The sequence below is a fragment of the Peromyscus leucopus genome, chromosome 3, assembly GCF_004664715.2.
Source record: "Peromyscus leucopus breed LL Stock chromosome 3, UCI_PerLeu_2.1, whole genome shotgun sequence".
Classification (NCBI taxonomy): Eukaryota; Metazoa; Chordata; class Mammalia; order Rodentia; family Cricetidae; genus Peromyscus; species Peromyscus leucopus.
In genome coordinates, this window is record NC_051065.1 from 126,094,792 (window position 1) to 126,116,857 (window position 22,066).

At 45.5% G+C, this 22,066-nt stretch overlaps 1 protein-coding gene across 5 annotated transcripts in view; it reads right to left on the reverse strand.

Moving 5' to 3' along the window:
- The window catches only part of Ccdc91 (coiled-coil domain containing 91), a 175,052-nt gene that overhangs the window by 117,686 nt on the left and 35,300 nt on the right, over positions 1 to 22,066 (reverse strand). For 4 of the 5 annotated variants that reach the window (XM_028891644.2, XM_028891643.2, XM_028891641.2 and 1 more), the window contains exons 2-3: positions 19,773 to 19,816; positions 17,009 to 17,087 (exon numbers count right to left, since the gene is read on the reverse strand). In XM_028891644.2, the coding sequence (XP_028747477.1) occupies positions 17,009 to 17,087; positions 19,773 to 19,802 (109 nt within the window). In that variant the 5' untranslated portion in view covers positions 19,803 to 19,816. Of the gene's footprint in view, positions 1 to 17,008; positions 17,088 to 19,772; positions 19,820 to 22,066 lie in introns of those variants that run through there. The other variant, XM_028891645.2, reaches the window with a different exon arrangement.

Here is a 22,066-nt window from a genome sequence, read left to right on the forward strand (position 1 = left end):
GAGCTCAGATGACAGCATGTAACAGAAAAAAAGAGGGAACACACACACACACACAGAGTCACCTGAATGACCACACACATACACACACACACACACACACACACACACACACGCACACACACACACAGTCACCTGAATGACCACACACACACACACACACACACACGCACACACACACACAGTCACCTGAATGACCACACACACACATACACACACACACACACACACACACACACACACACACACACAGTCACCTGAATGACCACACACACACACACACACACACACACACAGTCACCTGAATGACCACACACACTTGGTTCCTACCCTGGATCTCAGACCATAATTTATTCCATAAAGTAGCAAGAAAAACTCAAAAAATGCATCAGTGGCATTTATATGAAAAAGTGGTTTAAAAAAATACCAGGAGTGTTCAAAAGTGGCCTACAGGCAACATATAGCCCAACACAAACCATGAACTTACTTAAACGCTGAGGCCTTTTTGCATATATAAATATGAAAATATATGCAATATGCATGTATGTATTTTTTTAACTAGATGACAACACCCTGTTCCAACGTCAAAAGGCTGTATACCCCATGAGAACAATAACAAAAGGAACTACTGTTTTTTAGTACAAGATAAAAAAAACTTCATAAATTTAGTGAGCAATGTGAGGAAAACAGTTACAAAAGATACAAAAGGAAAGCTTTAGGCCAAGACAAAGGAAGCCCTGGAATGATAAAGACGTCAACACCATCCAGCTGCCATCCTTCCTTGGTTATGTTATAGGCTTCCTGTGCTCCTTGTGAAGTATCAACAGGCTTTTCAATGGGGCAAAATAAATGGACAACACAGGCCACATGAAGAAGTAGCCACTGGGATGACAGTCTCTCTCTTCCTCACTGAAATCAGCACCCTAGTGTGCTGCCAGCCTCATGGAAAACTCTTATATGAAGTTACAGTGAAATGTAGCAAAACTTGGGTCAATGAAGACGCTGTAAAGCAGATCAGAACACCCTGAAAGTGACTCATCTGGGGGAAACAAGCACAGAAGAGATATGGCGTATTAAGTCACTGAGGTCATAAAGATGGGATTTTCAGCCTTTTGGAAAAGGTAAGACACAGAACAAACTCCTCATAAAATCAAAGATTTAGGGCCTGAGAGACGGCTCAGCAGTTAAGAGCGCTTGCTGATCTTCCAGAGGACCCAACTTCAATTCCCAGCACCCATAATGTGGCTCATAGCCATCTCCAGCTCCCGAGAATGCAATGCCCTCTTCTGGCATATGGAGGCTCTTGCACACATGTGTGCATGCACACATAAACACAAAGGAAAAAATAAATAAAATCTTTAAAAGATCAAAGAGTGAAGTATTTTAAAAAACAAGATCACATAAAAATTAAACTAAAACAGGGCTGAGGTCATCAAGTAATGTACAATAAAAATGTCCTAGTGCCCAGCTATTTAAAAAAACAGAATGATTACAGAATATACAAAAACTTTTTTGCTTATCAAAAATTGTTTATTACCTTTAAAGTGCAGCAATTGCCAATTTAGAAAAAGATATATCCAAATGCCCCACAAATAAAGCCCAATATTATTAATTTGTAGAGAACTTAAAACTGACAAAAAAACTTTGAAAGATTTTCAAATTATAGACTAAGCAAATGAGATGAGAAAAATAACAGAAGACAAACTTTAGAGTTGTTAAGGGGCCAAGACTCTAGCAGGAGGAAGAAACAGAAGCTAATGGACTCCGTGGGCAGACAGGTGGGAATTCTGTGGGAAGACAGAAGGTGAATGCTTGAGTCTCTCCTCTCAGCATCAGCTTTAGGGACTTCTGAACTTCGTTATCATTTCACACACTCAACATAATATATATTATATAAATTATATATATTCACACACACAGTGTGTGTGTGTGTGTGTGTGTGTACGTACATACAAATAGTTAGCCAGAAATAGGGGGACTGAACCCTAAGATCGACTGCAAAAGGCAGAAAGTGAACTACCCATACTGCAAATGACTGTCTAGTCTCTTCTCTGTCATTGTGATAAATCCCATAACCAAAGCAGTCTGGGGAGGGAGGATCTATCTGCAGGCTTACAGGTCACAGTCCACAAATGATGCCAAGGCAGGACCTCAAGACAAGAGCATCAGGCAGGCCTGAAGCGGTCATGTGGAGGAAAGCTGCTTACTGACCTTGCTCCCCTGACCTGCTCAGCCTAAAGCCACCTGCCCAGAGATGGTACAACCCATAACAGGCTGCCTCCTAGTCTATCAATTAGTAATCAAGAAAATGCCCCACAGACATCCCCACAGGCCAATCTGATGGAGAGAATTTCTCAACTGACATTCACTCTTCCCGAGGGTGTCAAATTGATACCTAAAGTAACTGGGACAATACCCTAATCATAATGTAAGGTGGGGGCACTACTGTACTTTACTTTGGGACACAGTACTGTCACTATATGTCTTCGGTGTAATAAAGTCACAGTAAATGAATACTGAGGCAGAAAAGCAAAGGGTGGAGAGAGGCGGGCAGGTGAAGAAACCCCTATTGGGTAATAAATAAATAAATGTAAAAAGTAAAGGGGTCAAGGAAAAACCCTAAAAGACAATTCTTCAAGAGGAGGGGGAAGGGGTAATGGAAAGAGGGAAGCCAGGGAGGCAGAGAGAAGCAGGGTGTGTGGAGTGTTAACTGTAACTCAGTTGAGCAAAATTTAACAGGAAGATCAGGGACAAGCAGCAGGGAAGATCGTCCTCCGGACTGACCTGTGCACAGGGAGACTGGGGCATGGGCATGGGGAGTTCCATAGGCAAAGACACTGACTAGGTTTTGACCAAAGAAAAGTGCGAGGTGAAGTTACACTTGCAGAGAAGGAGAATATTCCAGAAGGGGAGAACACCAGAACAGGAAACCAGATGCAGGAAGAAGCTGGGACTGTGCTATGGTCCTAACTGCATATTTCTGAGCCATCAGAAACAGTAAGCATGACACTGAGCGCACTCAGGCACATGGTACGGTCACACAGAAGAACACAAATGTATACTGAACCCTGCGTAAAGCAAACCTGAAGACAAAGAACCTGGGTGTGGGTGTCACGGGGCAGCAGATGAGATGCCCTACGGATGGGAACCTGAGGTGTAGGTGTCACCGGGCAGCAGATGAGATGCTCTATTGATGGGAACCTGGGGTGTAGGTGTCACGGGGCAGCAGATGGATGCCCTACGGATGGGAACCTGGGGTGTAGGTGTTACAGGACAGTAGATGAGATGCTCTATTGATGGGAACCTGGGGTGTAGGTGTCACGGGGCAGCAGATGAGATGCTCTATTGATGGGAACCTGGGGTGTAGGTGTCACGGGGCAGCAGATGAGATGCCCTACGGATGGGAGCCTGGGGTGTAGGTGTCACGGGGCAGCAGATGGATGCTCTACGGATGGGAACTTGATTAACAGAGATGATTACTAGGGCTGAGGCAAGAAACAGAAAAGCAGCTGACACTACCACCAGGGTCCATGTTTGCTAAATGTCGAGAGCTGAGTAACCAAAAGGAGACATGACTTAAACACGACGCCAAGAACTGATTGCCCTCAGTAAAGAAAACACACTATCAAGCTACGGCCCCAGAAAGTCCATGTGGTATGTGAATTGTAAGGGCTCAGTCATGTGAAAATGTTTGATGATGGCTTTTCAGGCTGAAAATACTAATGATTCATAGTAGCTAGTCTGCATGGACGCTCACAGAAATGTCAATATTACTTACCAAACAAGAACAGCCATCACTGTGAGTCACAGGCTCGCAAAATACAGCTTTAATTGGCTTAAGGGAAACTGACATGTATCTCTGGAAGTGAATTTCCAGTAAATCTTAGCGGTGAAGTGAAACACAATTATAAAATTAAAATTCTAAAACAAGAAGCTGAAATTTCTCTAAATGATATACATAAGAGGTGTACATGGACCTTTAAAATACAAGTTCACACAGAAATCTCGAGCCGCACAGAAAGGCTTACAGCACAGGCTGTGCCCCACAGGTTGTTACTACGAAAACATCGTAACTAGCATTGTGAACAGGCAAAACAATGAACAGCTTCTTAAAGTAAATTTGGCCAGTTAAATTTCTGTACTTTCAAACTCAAAAATGTGCCCTTTTGTGACAACAAAAATTAACTTGCCCCAAGATTGAGAAAGTCTACTGCAACTTGACATCAAACTGAGTAAGGCCAAGACCACAGTGTACCCTCAGCCACGCTCAGGTGACCCAGGATGTGTGCAGGCAATCTAGTGGGAGCAGGGAAAAGAAAAGAACTCTACAGAAAAGAGCAATTCACACCAGAGTGCCCCCTCACTACAGAAGACAGCCGTGTTCACCACAAGTGATTCACACCACAGTGCCCCCTCACTACAGAAGACAGCTGTGTTCACAAGTGATTCACACCACAGTGCCCCCTCACTACAGAAGATAGCTGTATTCACAAGTAATTCACACCACAGTGCCACCCTCACTACAGAAGACAGCTGTGTTCACAAGTGATTCATACCAGTGTCGCCCTCACTACAGAAGACAGCTGTGTTCACAAGTGATTCACACCACAAGTGATTCACACCACAAGTGATTCACACCACAAGTGATTCACACAAGTGATTCACACCACAAGTGATTCACACCACAAGTGATTCACACCACAAGTGATTCACACCACAAGTGATTCACACCACAGTGCCGCCCTCACTACAGAAGACAGCTGTGTTCACAAGTGATTCATACCAGTGTCGCCCTCACTACAGAAGACAGCTGTGTTCACAAGTGATTCACACCACAAGTGATTCACACCACAAGTGATTCACACCACAAGTGATTCACACCACAGTGCCGCCCTCACTACAGAAGACAGCTGTGTTCACAAGTGATTCACACCATAAGTGATTCACACCACAGTGATTCACACCACAAGTGATTCACACCACAGTGCCGCCCTCACTACGAAGACAGTTGTGTTCAACACAAGTGATTCACACCACAATGTCGCCCTCACCACAGAAGACAAGAGCTGTGTTCCCAAGGGATTCACACCACAGTGTCCTCCTTACTAGAGCAGGACAGTAAATGCACATGATGCAATCGCTTTGAACAGAGGATCTCTATTACTTAGTTTCACAAAGATGAAAAGTTCTTAAACACAACTAAGAGATGTGAACTTACAGTCTGCAGGGTTTGAGGATATAGAGTTCTAGAATCATTCGCTCATATGGTTTCTATGGAGTCCAGGGGACGTTCCCCAGCTGTGACATGTACTCTGACACACAATGGCCTGGCAAGAGACTCACACCCAGACTCTGATTAGCAAAATTCTCACTTTGTTTTCCACAGCAACATTTCTTCACTTTCAACAAAATTAACAGAGTCAGGCAGCAGCAGACGGATAGAGGGGTTTTATTTTACTTTATTTTATTCTTCTTTTTGTTGATTTTAAAATTTCTTTTTCCAGTGAACAGAAGGCTAGGTACCCAGCTAAAATACTCAAAGAAAGCAACTAAGTCAGCCAAACTGAACATAGATGAAAATAAATAGTCAAGCAAAAAAACTAAGCAAAGGAATTAACCGAGAGATAAGCAAATTTTGCCAAATTCTGTAGACTTCAACTTGATTTCCAGACCCTTGTGTGTGCGGAAGAAAAGAGTGGGACCCGGCCACATATTTCCTTCCTCCACAGACCTCGAGATGGACACGAGCTGGGAGCAGGGAAGTGAGACCCTGTTCCGCAGCAGCATCACTGTCAGGGCAGTCGGAGGAGAGGAGGCAGCATTCAGACACTCGGTCAAAAGTGGACAAGGTGGGACACAAGGACAGGGGGGAGAGCAGAGGGTGGGGGGCAGAGGACAGGAGGGGGCAGAGGACAGGAGGGGGGAGAGGACAGGAGGGGGAGAGCAGAGGGTGGGGGGCAAAGGACAGGAGGGGGGCAGAGGACAGGAGGGGGGCAGAGGACAGGAGGGGGCAGAGGACAGGAGGGGGAGAGGACAGGAGGGGGAGAGCAGAGGGTGGGGGGCAGAGGACAGGAGGGGGGAGAGGACAGGAGGGGGGAGAGGACAGGAGGGGGAGAGGACATGAGGGGGGCAGAGGACAGGAAGGGGGAGAGGACAGGAGGGGGGAGAGGACAGGAGGGGGGCAGAGGACAGGAGGGGGGAGAGGACAGGAGGGGGCAGAGGACAGGAGGGGGGCAGAGGACAGGAGGGGGCAGAGGACAGGAGGGGGCAGAGGACAGGAGGGGGCAGAGGACAGGAGGGGGGCAGAGGACAGGAGGGGGAGAGGACAGGAGGGGGGAGAGGACAGGAGGGAGGAGCAGAGGACAGGAGGGGGGAGAGGACAGGAGGGAGGAGCAGAGGACAGGAGGGGGGAGAGGACAGGAGGGGGGAGAGGACAGGATGGGGGCAGAGGACAGGATGGGGGCAGAGGACAGGAGGGAGGAGCAGAGGACAGGAGGGGGGAGAGGACAGGAGGGAGGAGCAGAGGACAGGAGGGGGGAGAGGACAGGAGGGGGGAGAGGACAGGAGGGGGAGAGGACAGGAGGGGCAGAGGACAGGAGGGGGGAGAGGACAGGAGGGGGGAGAGGACAGGAGGGGGGAGAGGACAGGATGGGGGCAAAGGACAGGAGGGGGGCAGAGGACAGGAGGGGGGCAGAGGACAGGAGGGGGCAGAGGACAGGAGGGGGGAGAGGACAGGAGGGGGAGAGCAGAGGGTGGGGGGCAAAGGACAGGAGGGGGGCAGAGGACAGGAGGGGGGGCAGAGGACAGGAGGGGGCAGAGGACAGGAGGGGGAGAGGACAGGAGGGGGGAGAGCAGAGGGTGGGGGGCAAAGGACAGGAGGGGGGCAGAGGACAGGAGGGGGGGCAGAGGACAGGAGGGAGGAGCAGAGGACAGGAGGGGGGAGAGGACAGGAGGGGGGAGAGGACAGGAGGGGGGAGAGGACAGGAGGGGGGAGAGGACAGGAGGGGGGAGAGGACAGGAGGGGGGAGAGGACAGGAGGGAGGAGCAGAGGACAGGAGGGGGGAGAGGACAGGAGGGGGCAGAGGACAGGAGGGGCTTGGGGGACAGTGACAGATGAAAAGAGAAAGCAAAAGTATAAGTAACTCAATGGACAATTTTACTCAAATTAGAGGATGACAGAAATGGTGGATGGAAGCTATCAGGCTTCTTCTCAGGACAGGTCTTCTGGAGCCCTGCCTCCTCAGCAACAGAACCTCACCCTACTCACCCTCAACTGATGGGCTCTGCATCTGATGAGAATTATTCCTCAGTCTAATGCAGTGCCGCCACACTCTCTTCCCCCTTCTGGACAGGCTTGATCCTTGCAGCTGCCTCCAAAGTACCACTGGTTATACAGCCCAGCAGTACTTAACCCAGCAGTACTTTTGTGACCACTGAATCTGGGCCCATTTCACTAGCATACACACCCATAAGGCAGACAGAACTGTTCTTTGTTCCCTGCTCTACTTCTGTGCTTAATACAACCTACAATTAAATGTGGGGCCCTTGCTTCACATTGGAAAAGAACCAGCAGGAATCTAAAAAGATCAGGAGAAATAAAACCTGTGAGCATCATCAACACACCGCACGAAGGCAAACACTCTGCTTGGATCAGAAGGCAAAGGGCTTAAAGTTCTTGAAGACTGATCCTTTCGGGACCTGAATACCTGGCGAATTCATTGAATGTTTATTCAATAAATGAACTAACAATTCAACAACTTCCTTCAAATGAAAACAAATGGCATTTTGTGCTTAGTTTTAAGAGAATGTTTGAAAAAAAAAAAGCGACTACTGACTGAGTCGGCTGAGTCCTTGCTAACAAGCTTTGCTGGGCGATGACAGGTGAGGGTGATCCATGTTCTCACCAGCCTGTGCTCAAACTCAAGCGGCAGTGTGTGTGTGTGTGTGTGTGTGTGTGTGTGTGTGTGTGTGCGTGTGCGTGTGCGTGTGCGTGTGCGTGTGTGTGTGTGTGTGTGTGGTCATGTGGGTATGTGCATGACACTGACAGGTGTTTGTGTGATATGTGTGAACACTACGACATGCATGCCACACTCCATAACAACTTTTTACTACTGTTCAGGCACAAAATGACTGAAACTTCAAACCATCTGCAGAAAACACTTCTGTAGAACTAAGTTTAGGTAAAATTTTCACTATTTCTCCACAGTTCAAACATGTATCTCTAAACATATATATTCCTGCTTATTTTCTTAGTATATTAGGCAATATCTATGTTATTTACCCTAAAATTACTTTGCATGGTCCAACTAGCCAAAACAATCTACCTGAAGTTGTATACAATAAAACTAGCCTTCATTAAATTCAGAGAGAGAGAGAGAGAGAGAAGACGAGAGGAGAGGAGAGGGGAGGAGAGGAGAGAGAGAGAGAGAGAGAGAGAGAGAGAGAGAGGGAGAGAGAGAGAGAGAAGAGGAAGAGGGAAGAGAGAGAGGAAAGAAAGATTAAAATATTTTCCATGTTAATCTAAAGAAGGGAGCTTTCAGGTTAGGAACTGAACTGAGCTCCTCACATACGCTTGCCCACCACCCAGCACTGGGCTACATGCCGAGCCCTCCCTCCACTCTTTATTTTGAGACAGGGTCTCACTAAGTTGTTCAGATTGGTTCATGATGCTCCTTCTTTGCCTTCTGGTGTAGCTGAGATTACAGGCCTGTGCCATCAAGCCCTACTTCAGAAGTTACGTGAAATGATTACCTCTTCACATCAGCCATGCTTTAATAAGAAAAAAACTTAATATTTATTAGCTGCAAGGCAAGAGTATCAAGTAAATTAATACAGAAGTCAAAAGTGAGATCAAACGGCTTCCACTAGACCTAATAGCAATACTTAGATCAAGTGAAATTTTGTAACTGCATAGTTCACATGATTTATTCAGAAGAACATGGTAATTATAGGTGCAAGACTTTAATACACTGCAGAGGTTACTAAAACACTCAGAGGAATATCATAAAAATAGGTCAAATCATAATCACCAAAATCATAGCTAAATAGATGTCTTACACTTTAATATTCTGGAAACTACAAAAATGAAAGGAAAAAAACTTTAAAGTAAAATTTCACAAACAACACCCTGATGACTAAGTCCAGCCCACTGGGTTCTCACTGGAAACCAGAGTGGGTGCAAGAAGAAGTGATCACAGTCCCCTGGAAACAGTGTGACGGTGGCTTTGCTCAGGCAGGGAGCAAAAGTAGAGAAGAGCAAAGGGGCTACCACATTCGGGTGACAGCTGACGGGTGAGATGCGAGACAGTCACACAAAGGGAACAGGAGATGCGGGGCAGATAACCACACTGAGGAGACAGGGATGCTTTATAGGATTCCAGAACCTCACGGAAAAAGGCCAGCTCTCAGTGGAAGGGCCAGAAATAAGAAGAGCAGACAGGAAGCTCTGAGACTCTGGGATCACAGACCTCAGAGGGGAACACAGACGAGCCTAAAACTCAACTTTGTAGCACAAAGTGAGAGTTGACTCAAGCCCGCATTAGCAAAGATGACATGCACACAGGACAACGGAGGGCTGGGCCCTGTGTCAGTCAGGGTTCTCCAGAGCAGCAGAACCTAAGAATGAATCTCTCTTTCTCGGGGATTTATCGAATGACTTACAGGCTGAGGTCCGGGAGATCAAACAATGGCTGGCAGTGAACAGAAAGTCTAAGAAGCCAGCAGTGTTCAGTCTAAAGGCTGATGTCTCAACTGGTTTTCAGTAGACACTGGAATCCCAAAGAAGTAGACTTACTGCCAGTGAAGGAATGGACTCTCTAGCAAGGCTAGAGCAAGAGTAGAAGGTCCCTCCTCCCATGTCCTTATAAACAGCAGAAGGCGTGGCCCAGATTAAAGATGTGTCTTTATCAGCCTCGAGATCTGGATTAAAGGCGAGTGTTTTCCTATCTCAAAGGTCCCACTAGAAGTGGAGCCACCTACTTCACACCAAGCAAAAGTTATCTCAGAGGTATGCCTTCTATTTCTGAACTGTAGTTCATTCCAGATGTAGTCAAGCTGACAACAAAGAATAGCCATCACAAGCCCTGACCCCTCTGCCAGACGGCCTCACAGTTCCCTCTCTTCTCCACCTTAAGAATTCCAACTACAGAAAACTGACTGTTTCTATCTATCTATAGCTAGGCTTGTAAGAGGTCAACACCAGGATGTGGGAAACAGAAAAGGAGGAAGAGAGGAAGGAGCTGGTTCTGTCTACTGCAATGGCCGGCCCTGGTCTTTAGAATCCATGACAGCAACTTTAGACCAGATGTGAAAATTCAAATACATAAAACAGGATCGCTTTCTCCTAAGTATGAGACTCTCCCACTTGTGTTTTTAGTGTGTATCTCCTTGGGAAGAATGTAATTGGCATTAGTGTCACATCACTTGGCCCACGCAATTAAAATCAGGCACCCTAGTTCATCTAGAGGAAGCTTTGTAAATCACAGAGCTATAATCAGAAAAAAATAAAATAATAAGTTCAGGACTCGAAATCAGGAAGTATCCTTAAAGATCACCTGGCATTTCAGTTTACACATTGGCTAACAGAATTTCAAAGACGCCATAGACAGCTGGAGACAAAGGGTCACTGCCTTCGTAAACCTCAGTTGTTAATCTGACACACTTGGGAAGAGGGAACCTTGCCCGGGAATTCCCTGTTGGATTTGCTTCTGAGCATGTCTGTGGGGCATTTTCTTCTTTGTTGATCGATGTGGGAGGGCCCAGCCTACTGTAGGCAGTGCCAATCCTAGACTGTATAAGAGTGGAGAACAAGACCAGGGAACCAATCAGTAAGCAGCTTTCCTCCATGGTCTCTGCTTCAGTTTCACCTCAAGCTCCTGCCCTGGCTTCTCTTCTAATGCCCCCTCCTTGCCCACACAGGCACTATGAACACATATAGTACATGGACCTATATGTAGGAATCAACCCATACCTATATAAAATAAACTAAAAAGAAAAGAAAACCCAGTGTATGAGCTAACAAAATGTCTAAATGGATAGTAAGCAGGAAGTAGAGAAAGTTTTAAATGTTACTCACACTACTGTTATCCAATGTGGGGGTTAAAACCAGACCCTCAAGTCAGGTCCAGTCACACATCCTCAATACGTCAATTGAAAGAGTCAAATTAAAGGAGACCAGAAAGGAGCTTTACTCCAGACAGCCATGTGGGGAAGAGGGAAACGGGGACGAGGGATGACATCTCGGCAGTCTTGGTCAAGGTGCGGCTCCAGTCTGTCTGTCAGGTGGTCTGACAAGGTGTTAGAACTGTGTGAAATCTCCTTTCAGGGAACAAGTGACCCCACTTTTCCTTCTCTCAGCACCAACTTTCTGGGAAATTCTTATTTTGGGGGGCCCATTACTTCACTGGTCTCTTAGTCAGACTGAGACACAGAGTCTCTTTAAATGCCGTCTGCCAGGCCGGCTACACTGCCTGTAAGACACAGGTACGTGAACGAGTACCCGGTCACTTTCCAATCCTACCACAGATGCAGATCAGACCAAAGAATCTAGTGCTTTTCACTACCAAGCACAAACATGCAAACCACTCATAAAAAATATACAAAAATGTGTAGACTTGGGTCTTGAGCCCTCGAGATGCATAACACAGATCCCCTGGAAGAGCAGGGCCAGCGAAGAGAGGAGCGGGGTTTAGTAAAACGACTGATTTGCTGTCCTAGGCTTTCCGGCCAGGAGAGTGGAGAACGGAAAGACAGAACCATGAAATCAAAAAGGCATCTGTCTTCCAGGTTCCCCTCTGCCAAGGTCTTGAGAGGAATGTTTGAACTTTCCTGTTGGCTTTGTATGCAAATAGCTCCAGATGCGAAGGAACCACATCTAAGTCACTTGCTTCTGCATCTGCTGGTCCAATTCCCATTATTCCTTCTGCAGGGCCGGCTTGTGACAGACAGTTTAGTCTGCCCTCTTTATAAGCTGTTTTGAAGGAGCTAATTTGGATTAAAGTATCTATCTGGACCACTTGTTTTTCCCTTTGATGGTCACTGAATTCTAATGTGGTCTGTGCAGAGCTACAAGGAACTCAGAAGCATTATTGGAAAGGACAGTATTCAAGGTTTGTGCCTCCCACCTCGCCTTCTACACAACTTACATTTGATGGTCGAAAGCAAAAAACGAACAATCTTTTGCCTCTTAAAACTGTGCCACCCACATTGTACGAAATGGCTTCATAACACGTCCCAACCTAGTATTCACTGTAGGCAACTACTATCAAAGACTTGAAGCTAACTAAGATTAGGGGTAGAAGGTCTGCCAACACGAAAAACGCATCGGGGGAAACATTCTGTCCTCCCAGGCAACAGCTTCCACAGTCAGTCAGTGAAAATGAAGTCCACAACGCACAGAGCTGTGAGCCTGACACTTCAAGAGCCTTCTGAATTTGTGGCAAAGGAATGAATCAATGGTGAACACAGAAACAACCTAATAAATTCCAGGAATTCTGAAACTCTGGGTCTGCTACGAAAAGAGGCACAATAAAGAAATTTTAAAAAAAAAAATGCATACAGATGCCAAACCAAGACAACGGAGTACTAAGAACTGAGCAAGTCAAGTACAGATGACTCCTTCTTTCTGTCACAATAACAGAGGGGAGGGGTGCAGGGGAGGGGAAGGGCAGAGGGGAGAGGGGAGAGGGGAGCACAACAAGCATGGAAGGGTAAAGCAGGTGCGGAGAAGACATCACCACACAGAGCAGTCAAGGTAGACTCCACATCCCAGTGTCTCTACAGAGAAGACATCACCACACAGAGCAGTCAAGGTAGACTCCACATCCCAGTGTCTCTACAGAGAAGACATCACCACACAGAGTAGTCAAGGCAGACTCCACAGCCCAGTGTCTCTACAGTGAAGACATCACCACACAGGAGTCAAGGCAGACTCCACATCCCAGTGTCTCCACAGAGAAGACATCACCACACAGGAGTCAGACTCCACATCCCACATCCCCAGGGTCTCCATATATACATAAGCTTTCATACTCACATGCGCAAGTGTTTACATGCTCATTCTATCAGCAGACAGTCATTAATTTCAGGGAAATGAAAGGAGAACAGTCCTCCTTTTATAGACATTAAAAAAAATAATTATTTTGCAATTTCATAAATAAGATTTCTTAGTAAAAAAAAATTGTTGCTTTCCTATACTCTTATGAGCAACCATGTTGAATATTGTTGAATTATCAACCCCACAACACCTGAAATGGTTTTCCTTCAGAAAAAGTGTTAGAAAAATAAATGACCAATGAAACACAGGAGACGACGCAACCATTATCGCTCCTGGACCTGCGGTAAATTAAAACATGATCAAACATGTACTATTTCTGTCATACAGGAGAAGCCAGGAGACAGAAGAAAAGATCAGCACAGTAGCTGCTCTGTGCTTCCAAGCATCCATGGCCTCTTTAAAAACAAGAGCCACCATGCGTGATGTGCATGCAGGCAGAGTGCCTGCCATCGCACCCCTGGAAGTCGGGGGACTATTTCTGCCACGGGCTCCAGAGGCGGAAGTGAGGTATCAGGAGACAGGTGTGTTACTCCCTGAGCCAGGTCACAGGCCTTGTGACTGGAGCATCACTTCCAGGTCATACATCTTCCACACATCACTTCCATACATCCATGGAAGTCATCAGAACATTTGACTCAGACACAGAAACATCCAGCTCTTAGCAAGTACTGAAGGTTTCCAAGGTTGATATATTTTTGAAGCAAAGTTTAGTTTTCTGCTCTTATATCTTATCACTCAGACTATTTACTTATTCGCCTTGGATTGAAAATAACCAAGAAGAGATAACTGCAGGTAAGTCTACTCACCAGTCACCAAGAGTCACAGAGCACTGGCTCACGTATCACTACCTTCCTTAGCAGTTGCACTTCCAAAGGATTCAAACCAATTTTCTGCCATAAAAAGACTAAAATGGGCATATAACGATGAGTCATACACAAGACTATAGTTCAAGATCACGTAACAACCATCCTCACAGTGTCACTATGCAAAACAGCCAGAGGTAAAAGGAACCCAAGTGTCTATAATGAATGAATGAGAAATGGAGTATTAGGATTAACAAAGCAGGAAACTGGGACAGATGACGCATCTTGAATGAAGCGTGCTCTAAGCCAGTCATGGAACTGCAACCTGTGAAATCACCACGCATACACCCGAGGATCCAAACTCAGAGACAAAGCAAGCCAGTTGCTGCCAGGAGTGAAGGGGAGGGGGAGGGGAGGTCACTGGTATTTAATAGTATGAAGTTTCAGCTATACAAGATACAGTATAACCTATATATTAAAATAACCAAGACGGCAAATTTCATCATGATTTTAAATACGAATTAGGAGACATCAAGCACCAAGCAAATGGAACAAAACGACACATGACAGAGCTTCAGGTGCTGATCACAGCACAACTAGAAAACGGCCTCAAGGAAGGCAGCTCTCCTCCTCGGCCAGCTCTCACTAGAACAAAGTAATCTCTTCAACGCTGTGGGCTGCAGTGAGAGGGGGGCCATGGTTTCATGCTCACCATCTTCCATTACATTCTCCAATTCCATAACATGGGTGTCACTGTGCATTTCAGGTAACGTGACAGTCTTCACTGAGGAGGTACACTTCTGGGTGAGAACGTTTCCAGAAAGATCCAACCAAGGAGGGAAAACTCACCCTGTGTATAGGACAGGGCAGGGCAGAATGGCAGCACCTCATGGGCTGGGTGAAGACTGAGTACAGAGAAAATGAGCTGGACACCAGCATCCACTGTTCTCCACTTCCTGCCTACGGGTGCACCATGACAGCTGCCTCACACTCTTGTCACCATGACAGACTGGATCCCCTCAAATCATGGACCAAAATAAGCCCTCCTCCCTTAGGTTGTTTCTTATCAGCTACCTGATCACAAGAGAAGTAACTACGATGGTCAGAGGCTGCACATGATGAAGAGGATAGGGGCAGAGGGTGTGTGCAGGGCAGTGTGGAGTGGATCCTGCCACTCATCCATCCACCGTCAGTACTGCCTGTCAGTGACACAGCGTAAGGTACTGGAACCCCCAAAGAACTGCAGGCTATAAATAGACATTTAAAGAGAGACATTAATTATCCCCAGTGGGGTTTAAAAACTGTCACCTAGCCCTGTCTTGAAGCTGTACACTCACTAGGAAAACAAACCTCTTATACTCACTACTTAACAAAAGTCTTATCTTGACCCTGAAAACTAACCTTTCCATCTTCCCCAAAATACTTAAAACTTAAACCAAATGTTTAGGTTATTTTCTCAGATATATCGATGAAAACATTTTTTCTATATAGATGAAAGACAGGTAAGGTGTAGAAGGGACTGTCATGCCTAGTAACACACTGCTGTGGGATGGTCTGTATGTCAAATTGCTCTGATTGGTCAATAAATAAAACACTGATTGGCCAGTGGCCAGGCAGGAAGTAGGTGGGACAAGGAGAGAGGAGATTTCTGGGAAGCGGAAGGCTGAGGCAGAGAGACACTGCCAGCTGCCGCCATGACCAGCAGCATGTGAAGACACCGGTAAGCCACCAGCCGTGTGGCAAGGTATAGATTTATGGAAATGGATTAATTTAAGCTATAAGAACAGTTAGCAAGAAGCCTGCCACGGCCATACAGTTTGTAAGCAATATAAGTCTCTGTGTTTACTTGGTTGGGTCTGAGCAGCTGTGGGACTGGCGGGTGACAAAGATTTGTCCTGACTGTGGACAAGGCAGGAAAACTCTAGCTACAACCCACTAACGTCCCATTCCTGAAAATGACCTCCACGAAGGTGGATAAATCCTGTAGCCTGCATCTACCTGCATGCAGCATCAGCAGCTGTATAAAAGAGAAGCAGAAAGCCACAGCTTCAAGGTCAGTCTTTAGCCAGGCCTGCTAATGTCATTTCTGCAAACCAATAAGGAAATCAGAAGAACACCATCTTCAGATCTGAGTTTTTTTCCAGGGAAGTGAGGGGAAGAGAGAGACGAGTGATGAGAGAAGTTGCTGGCCCATCAGCCTACCTACAGCCTCGGACACCAGGGACAAGAGCTTCTTGGAGACTGCCTCTCACATCCAGGCACGGAAGGAGCTTCTCTTCCTCACCTCACAGAACTTGGCGTCTCCTTCCACTTCCATTCCCTCACTGTGAGCATCCAAACTAAGACACAAAGCCACAGCATCTTACAACATCTTCACATCATTACTCAATGTCTTCTCCTTATTCTTGTGAGAAGAGCAGCATGGAATATGGATGTGTGGGTCTCTGCAGTGAGGCACTGAGCCCTTAAGGCTTATTATACCCAGGAGTGGCAGAGCTGGGGAATGTGGTGGTTCCACTGTTACTTTCTGAGAAACCTTCAAACTGACCTCAGGAGTGTCTGCACTAGTCTGTGTTCCCACGAGCAGTAGCTTGGGTTCCTCTTCCCTCTGTCCCCTCCAGCATCCCCACCACTGTTTCCTACATCATAAGCATTCTGAAGTGAAGTGGGGCTTCAGAGTGGATTTTATGTGCATTTCAAGATGGGTAGGATATGGAATACTTTTTGAAAACATGTATGGGCCAACTGTTATTGTTAATTTGTAATACTTTTGAATGGTTTTACTATAAAGAAACTACTATATTTGAATAGTAATGGACATCATAAATTAAGATGTAAAATGGAGTCTGCCTGCACAGATGACCCAGGAAGCTTCTCAACACCTTCCTAAACCAAGATAAATTTGAACAATGTATGTTGTACTTAAGGTTCATTCAGTGTTCCTAATCTCCTTTTACAACCAGCCTCCAAGCTAGCATTGAATGTACAATGCGATTCATACTTTGAAAGAAAATTTGGATTCAGGATATATCTAGGACACTACATTTTCAGATCAGAAAAAGAGCAAAAAAAAAAAAAATGAGAAATAGGTTTTAAAAGTAGCAAAAAATCTTTAAATGCAAGAAAAAAGAATCCCCTGACCAGGAGGTAGTACCTGCAGGAAAGGTGGCCCAGGGGACAGCAGGAGACATTGCTTGGTTTCCACTGTGTTCGCCATCAAAGGTCTCTGCAGCCTGTAAGACAAGGCAAGACCATCTGAAAAAACCTGAAGAGCTGTACTTTTTAATAAGGAGTCACACTCGGCCCCACAGGCACACTCCTGCGACACGCCACTCACTCACTCACTCTCTCTGAACACCTCCCTGCTCCACCCCTGCACTGGCCCCACCTACAGTACAGTGCCCAGGCCCCAGTTCCCAGGTAAAGATTTCCTTCCATATCCCACCAACCTGATGCCATCAACTATTCTAACTCACCACATTTATCCACCCATGTAAAAATTTCCTTAAAAACAGACTGAGCAAATCTTTTATTTAAAAAGACCATTTAAATTAGCATAAGACTTAGAGACTCTGAAAGAGTAGGTGAGTGTGTCTTCTTGAATGATCTACTCTGGTCTCCTGAGCACTAACCACTGAAGAATTACAAAAGCCAGCATTTTCGATGACTGGGCTCTCCTGCTTGGGGGCAGCTACTTAAGACAAGGTTTACAGAGAGAGCACAAAGTGTTCTGTTTCTCAGATAACCATTAAATCGAGATTATTATTGAAGTCAGAGCCATGGTTTCCTAATTTGGACTTCTATTCTGCATTGAGTTGCCAGGCAGCCCAGGTGGCAAAGGACGCGGTCTGCAGAGAGCAGACAAGGCCGCGCTGTCCACTGGCTGTGACAGTGAGCACACAGCACTGAACACAGCAAAGTCCTCCCACTCTTCCACAGCAGGGCTGAGAAGCAAGAACACCAGGCGAATACAGCGAAACCATGTCAGCTAACGCTGCCTCTACTGTTGAGAGGACTGAATTCAGGAGTCACCTGTGAATGCAACAACCAACGGTGGCCTTTCTGTGGATCTATTATGCTTTAGACACAAGAATACGCTTGGATGGGGCCCTTAAATAACAGCTTCCAAGCACCAAGGCAAGCCACAGGATAGTATGAAACACATCTTGTCCTCAATATCAATGAATTTTAACAAATTTTTAAATGTTCCATTTAACATGAATAAGATTCAAAAACACAACCTATTAAACAAAAGTATGGAACACTCAAATGAGCTTTTTGAAAGGCAGTTTGGGATGAGACATGGAATGATGCATGTATGTCTACACTGACAGCCTGTACTTGGAGAACATGTGTGTCTATAGTACTTGCCTGCACATGGAGAACATGTGTGTCTACACTGATTGCCTGCACATGGAGAACATGTGTGTCTACACTGACAGCCTGCACATGGAGAACATGTGTGTCTGTAGTACTTGCCTGCACATGGAGAACATGTGTGTCTACACTGACAGCCTGCACATGGAGAACATGTGTGTCTACACTGATTGCCTGCACATGGAGAACATGTGTGTCTGTAGTACTTGCCTGCACATGGAGAACATGTGTGTCTACACTGATTGCCTGCACATGGAGAACATGTGTGTCTACACTGACAGCCTGCACATGGAGAATATGTGTGTCTGTAGTACTTGCCTGCACATGGAGAACATGTGTGTTTGTAGTACTTGCCTGCACATGGAGAACATGTGTGTCTGTAGTACTTGCCTGCACATGGAGAACACATGTGTCTACACTGATTGCCTGCACACTGGCAGCTATGAAAGACGGATGGAAATGACCTGCTGCTAAAAAGAACCACATCATTCTTTCTTGAATAATGCCCCACTTCTCTTACTAACACTAATTACACTCCCTAACTTTTACAGTTCTCTTTTTACCAAATCCAAACTAAGTGAACAACTGAGAGAGAGAGAGAGAGAGAGAGAGAGAGAGAGAGAGAGAGAGAGAGAGTCCCTCTGAGCATGCACAATGGATGGTTCCATTTGACTCTTAATCCAGAGATTTTCCTGCAAGACTACACTGGTTCTGTAAAAATAACTGGGTTATAAAATATTCCAATAAAATGAACACACACTGAAAAGGACCAAGGAAAAGACACTACATTTTCAGCTAACAACACATACTTACAAATGTTCCACCAAAACCTGAGAGGGCCATGTAACAGCATAGCATGATCAGCAACACTGGACATCCATGTGTCTCACACAGGAAATCCACTCATTACAGATGTGAACAGGGCTGTGGCAGGCTCCGACTCCCATTCTGACAGACGTGTCCCTATCCTCCTCGGACAGTCTGAGTTCTTCCTGATGCTCCACCAGCCTCATTAATTACCCCAATTTAAACCATCCCTATGGCAAGATCAGCGCTTCAGCAACACCTCAGTGTCTGGTGGATGATGCCTCTTAATTCTCCTTGATTTCAATCTCTGTCTCAGAGTTACATCAAAAAAAAAAAAAAAGGTTCAGAATGGATCGTGAGGGTAGAGGTAAGAGCTCAGTTGGTAAACTGTTTGCCTTGCAAATACAGAACCAGAATTTCTTCCTCAGGACCCATTTTTTAAAAATCTGGGCATGGTGGCATGCATTTGTAATCCCAGTGCTCGGTAAGCCGATCCCTGAGACTTGCTAGCCAGACAGTATAGCCTACTTGACAAGTTCCAGGCCAGTGAAAGACCCTGTCCAAAATAAAAAAGCGAACAGGACCAAATAAGACACGTAAGTGTTCGTTCTCTGGGCTCTGGACACTTGAGAACATGCAGCACACACACAAAGAATAGATCAAGAAAACAATGAAAGTAAACACATTTTTGTAAGAGTTTGCTGTTGCCCAAAGTTAAAAAACAGGATACGTACCTCAAAGCCACCAAAGTCGTCATCCTCCATTCTTTAGGCAGCACCTGAAACACAGAACAACAGAGATGAGTCACCTGCATCAAAGCACCGCTGGGACTAAAGGAATATAGACTCTGAGTTGTAAACTAAAGCTGTTTCATTTGGATTATGAAAGACCTTCTTAGACTGTACGTGTGCATTTTTTATCACTTAAAAAAACAGCTGGTAATTGGTTTTTACTTTCTGGCAAAATTAGCAATTTCTGGAACTTTTTCAGTAACCATGTATTTTGCCATTTTCTGTTGAGACTCCAGGAGTGGAAAAATATTCTTTTACATTTTAATTTGCTTTTCCCAAAGTGGCGCTAGGCCCCATCAGTAATGCTTCCTGCTTTCCGAGTCTACTCCTCAGCTGTCTGGCAGCATCAGCACAAACTCCAGTTAAGAACAGGACTGTGGTGAATTTTTGGAAATCTGTCCCCACCACAAAGGTTCTTCCCTCGGTTTCATGGCCGGGCTGAGTTAGATTTTCAAAATTGATCAGCATTTTTGAGCTGTGGCCACGACTTCTGGAGCATTTGATATGTGTATTTTTAGCTGAAACTGCTTTGCACTTCTGGAAAAATGTGGAGCAAGTTACTGGGCTGATCAAGGTAAATCAAGTCGTGTGTTCACGAGACAGGGCAGAAAACATGAGAATATCCAGGATCCTTCACACCTTCACTCTCGAGTGGGAGAGAGAGAAGCTGCAGCGTAGCGTACGCTGTGCTTCTTCCTAAATACACTACAGAGGGGTCAAGGGTCAAGCCTTAGCACCTAGGCCTCAAAACTAAAGCTGAGGCCTTGGCTCCCAACAGAAAGGAAGGAAAATGCCTGACAAGGCCAAGGAGCAATCGTTACCTACGTTAAATGTTCTCTCCCTACAACTGAGAACAGGAAAGCAGAAGCTAAGCGCCATGTGAAGCCCAGCAGGCCTTGTCTCCAGGTCACCAGCAGCCATGCTCAGCTTCTTGAGAAACACTGACCAACAACTCCATCAAGAAAACTCGACCCACTTCAAAAAGTAACAGCAAGGAAATACACTCATCACAGATTGTTGTCACTAGGCCAAACAAGTTCATTCTCACAAAAAGTAGACAGTACAAGGAATGTATGTGGATGGGAGTAAGATGATTTTATGAGCAGCACTGCGATACTGGAGCTGCTATCACAGAGGAGACCAGCACCACTGCCACCATTTGCTCAGAGCCTCACAGGCTGACGATATTTCTCAAAAGATGTATTTCTTTTCATAAATTCAGAAGTTAAAGCTAAGCCAGTCGTGAATATGCAGCACCAGACTTCTAAGAACTGTCGATGGTAGTTAGTCTGAAATGACGTCACATTAACCATGTCTCAAATGAGGAAAATCCTCCTCTGGTTACATCTGTCAGGAAGGAACTATGGGAGAAGATGATAATGCATCCTAATAATTAACAGTTGGAGTGTAAACACCGCAACTGTCCTTTCGCATCGGCACCACAACTTCCGGAGCCAATTACAAACTATTTTTAGCATCTATGAATGCCACCAGACTCTGGTGTTCACTTCTAAAGACTGGAGTTTTCAGAGTTAATGCTCCTGTGTTTTCACAAGGCACATCCTGACACGGGACAGGAAGGGTGCCAGTGAGTCGACAACATGAGCGTACAGCATGCTCGCCTGCGGTAAGGAAGTGGATTCCTAAGTTCTGATTGAGCTGTGCAAAACAGCAGAATGGTGACCACTGATGCTCTAGGTTCCAGCAACTCCTACACACCAAAGAAGACAGGACAGAGTTCCTCTTCTATATCGTCAAAAAACTAGTCACATGTTTTATTTAAGAGTAAATAAATGTGTCCTAGATATCTTAAGATATGGTGCTACAGAAATGCTATTTTAATACTAGTGCCTTTCTCCAAATAATTTAGATTCAAACCTCATGATAGTTTCCTTTTGAAAATTTAAGAGAAGAAAAACAACAGATGTTTTTTGCTGCTGATTGTGTGTATGTGTGTTTTTTAGGAACAGGGTCTCACTATGTAACCCTGACTGGCCTGGAACTTGCTATGTAGACCAGGCTGTCTTCAAATGCAGAGATTTGCCTGCCTCTGCCTCCTGAGTCCTGGAATTAAAGGTGTGAACAGCACTGTTTTTTAAAACTCAATTTTACAGTGGCCTGAGAAACAGCTCAATAGATAAAGCATTTGCCACACAAGTATATGAACCATTGTTCAGACCCCCAGAATTCACATAAAAAACCAGGCAGATGTAAAACTCCTTTTGTAATCCCAGCAC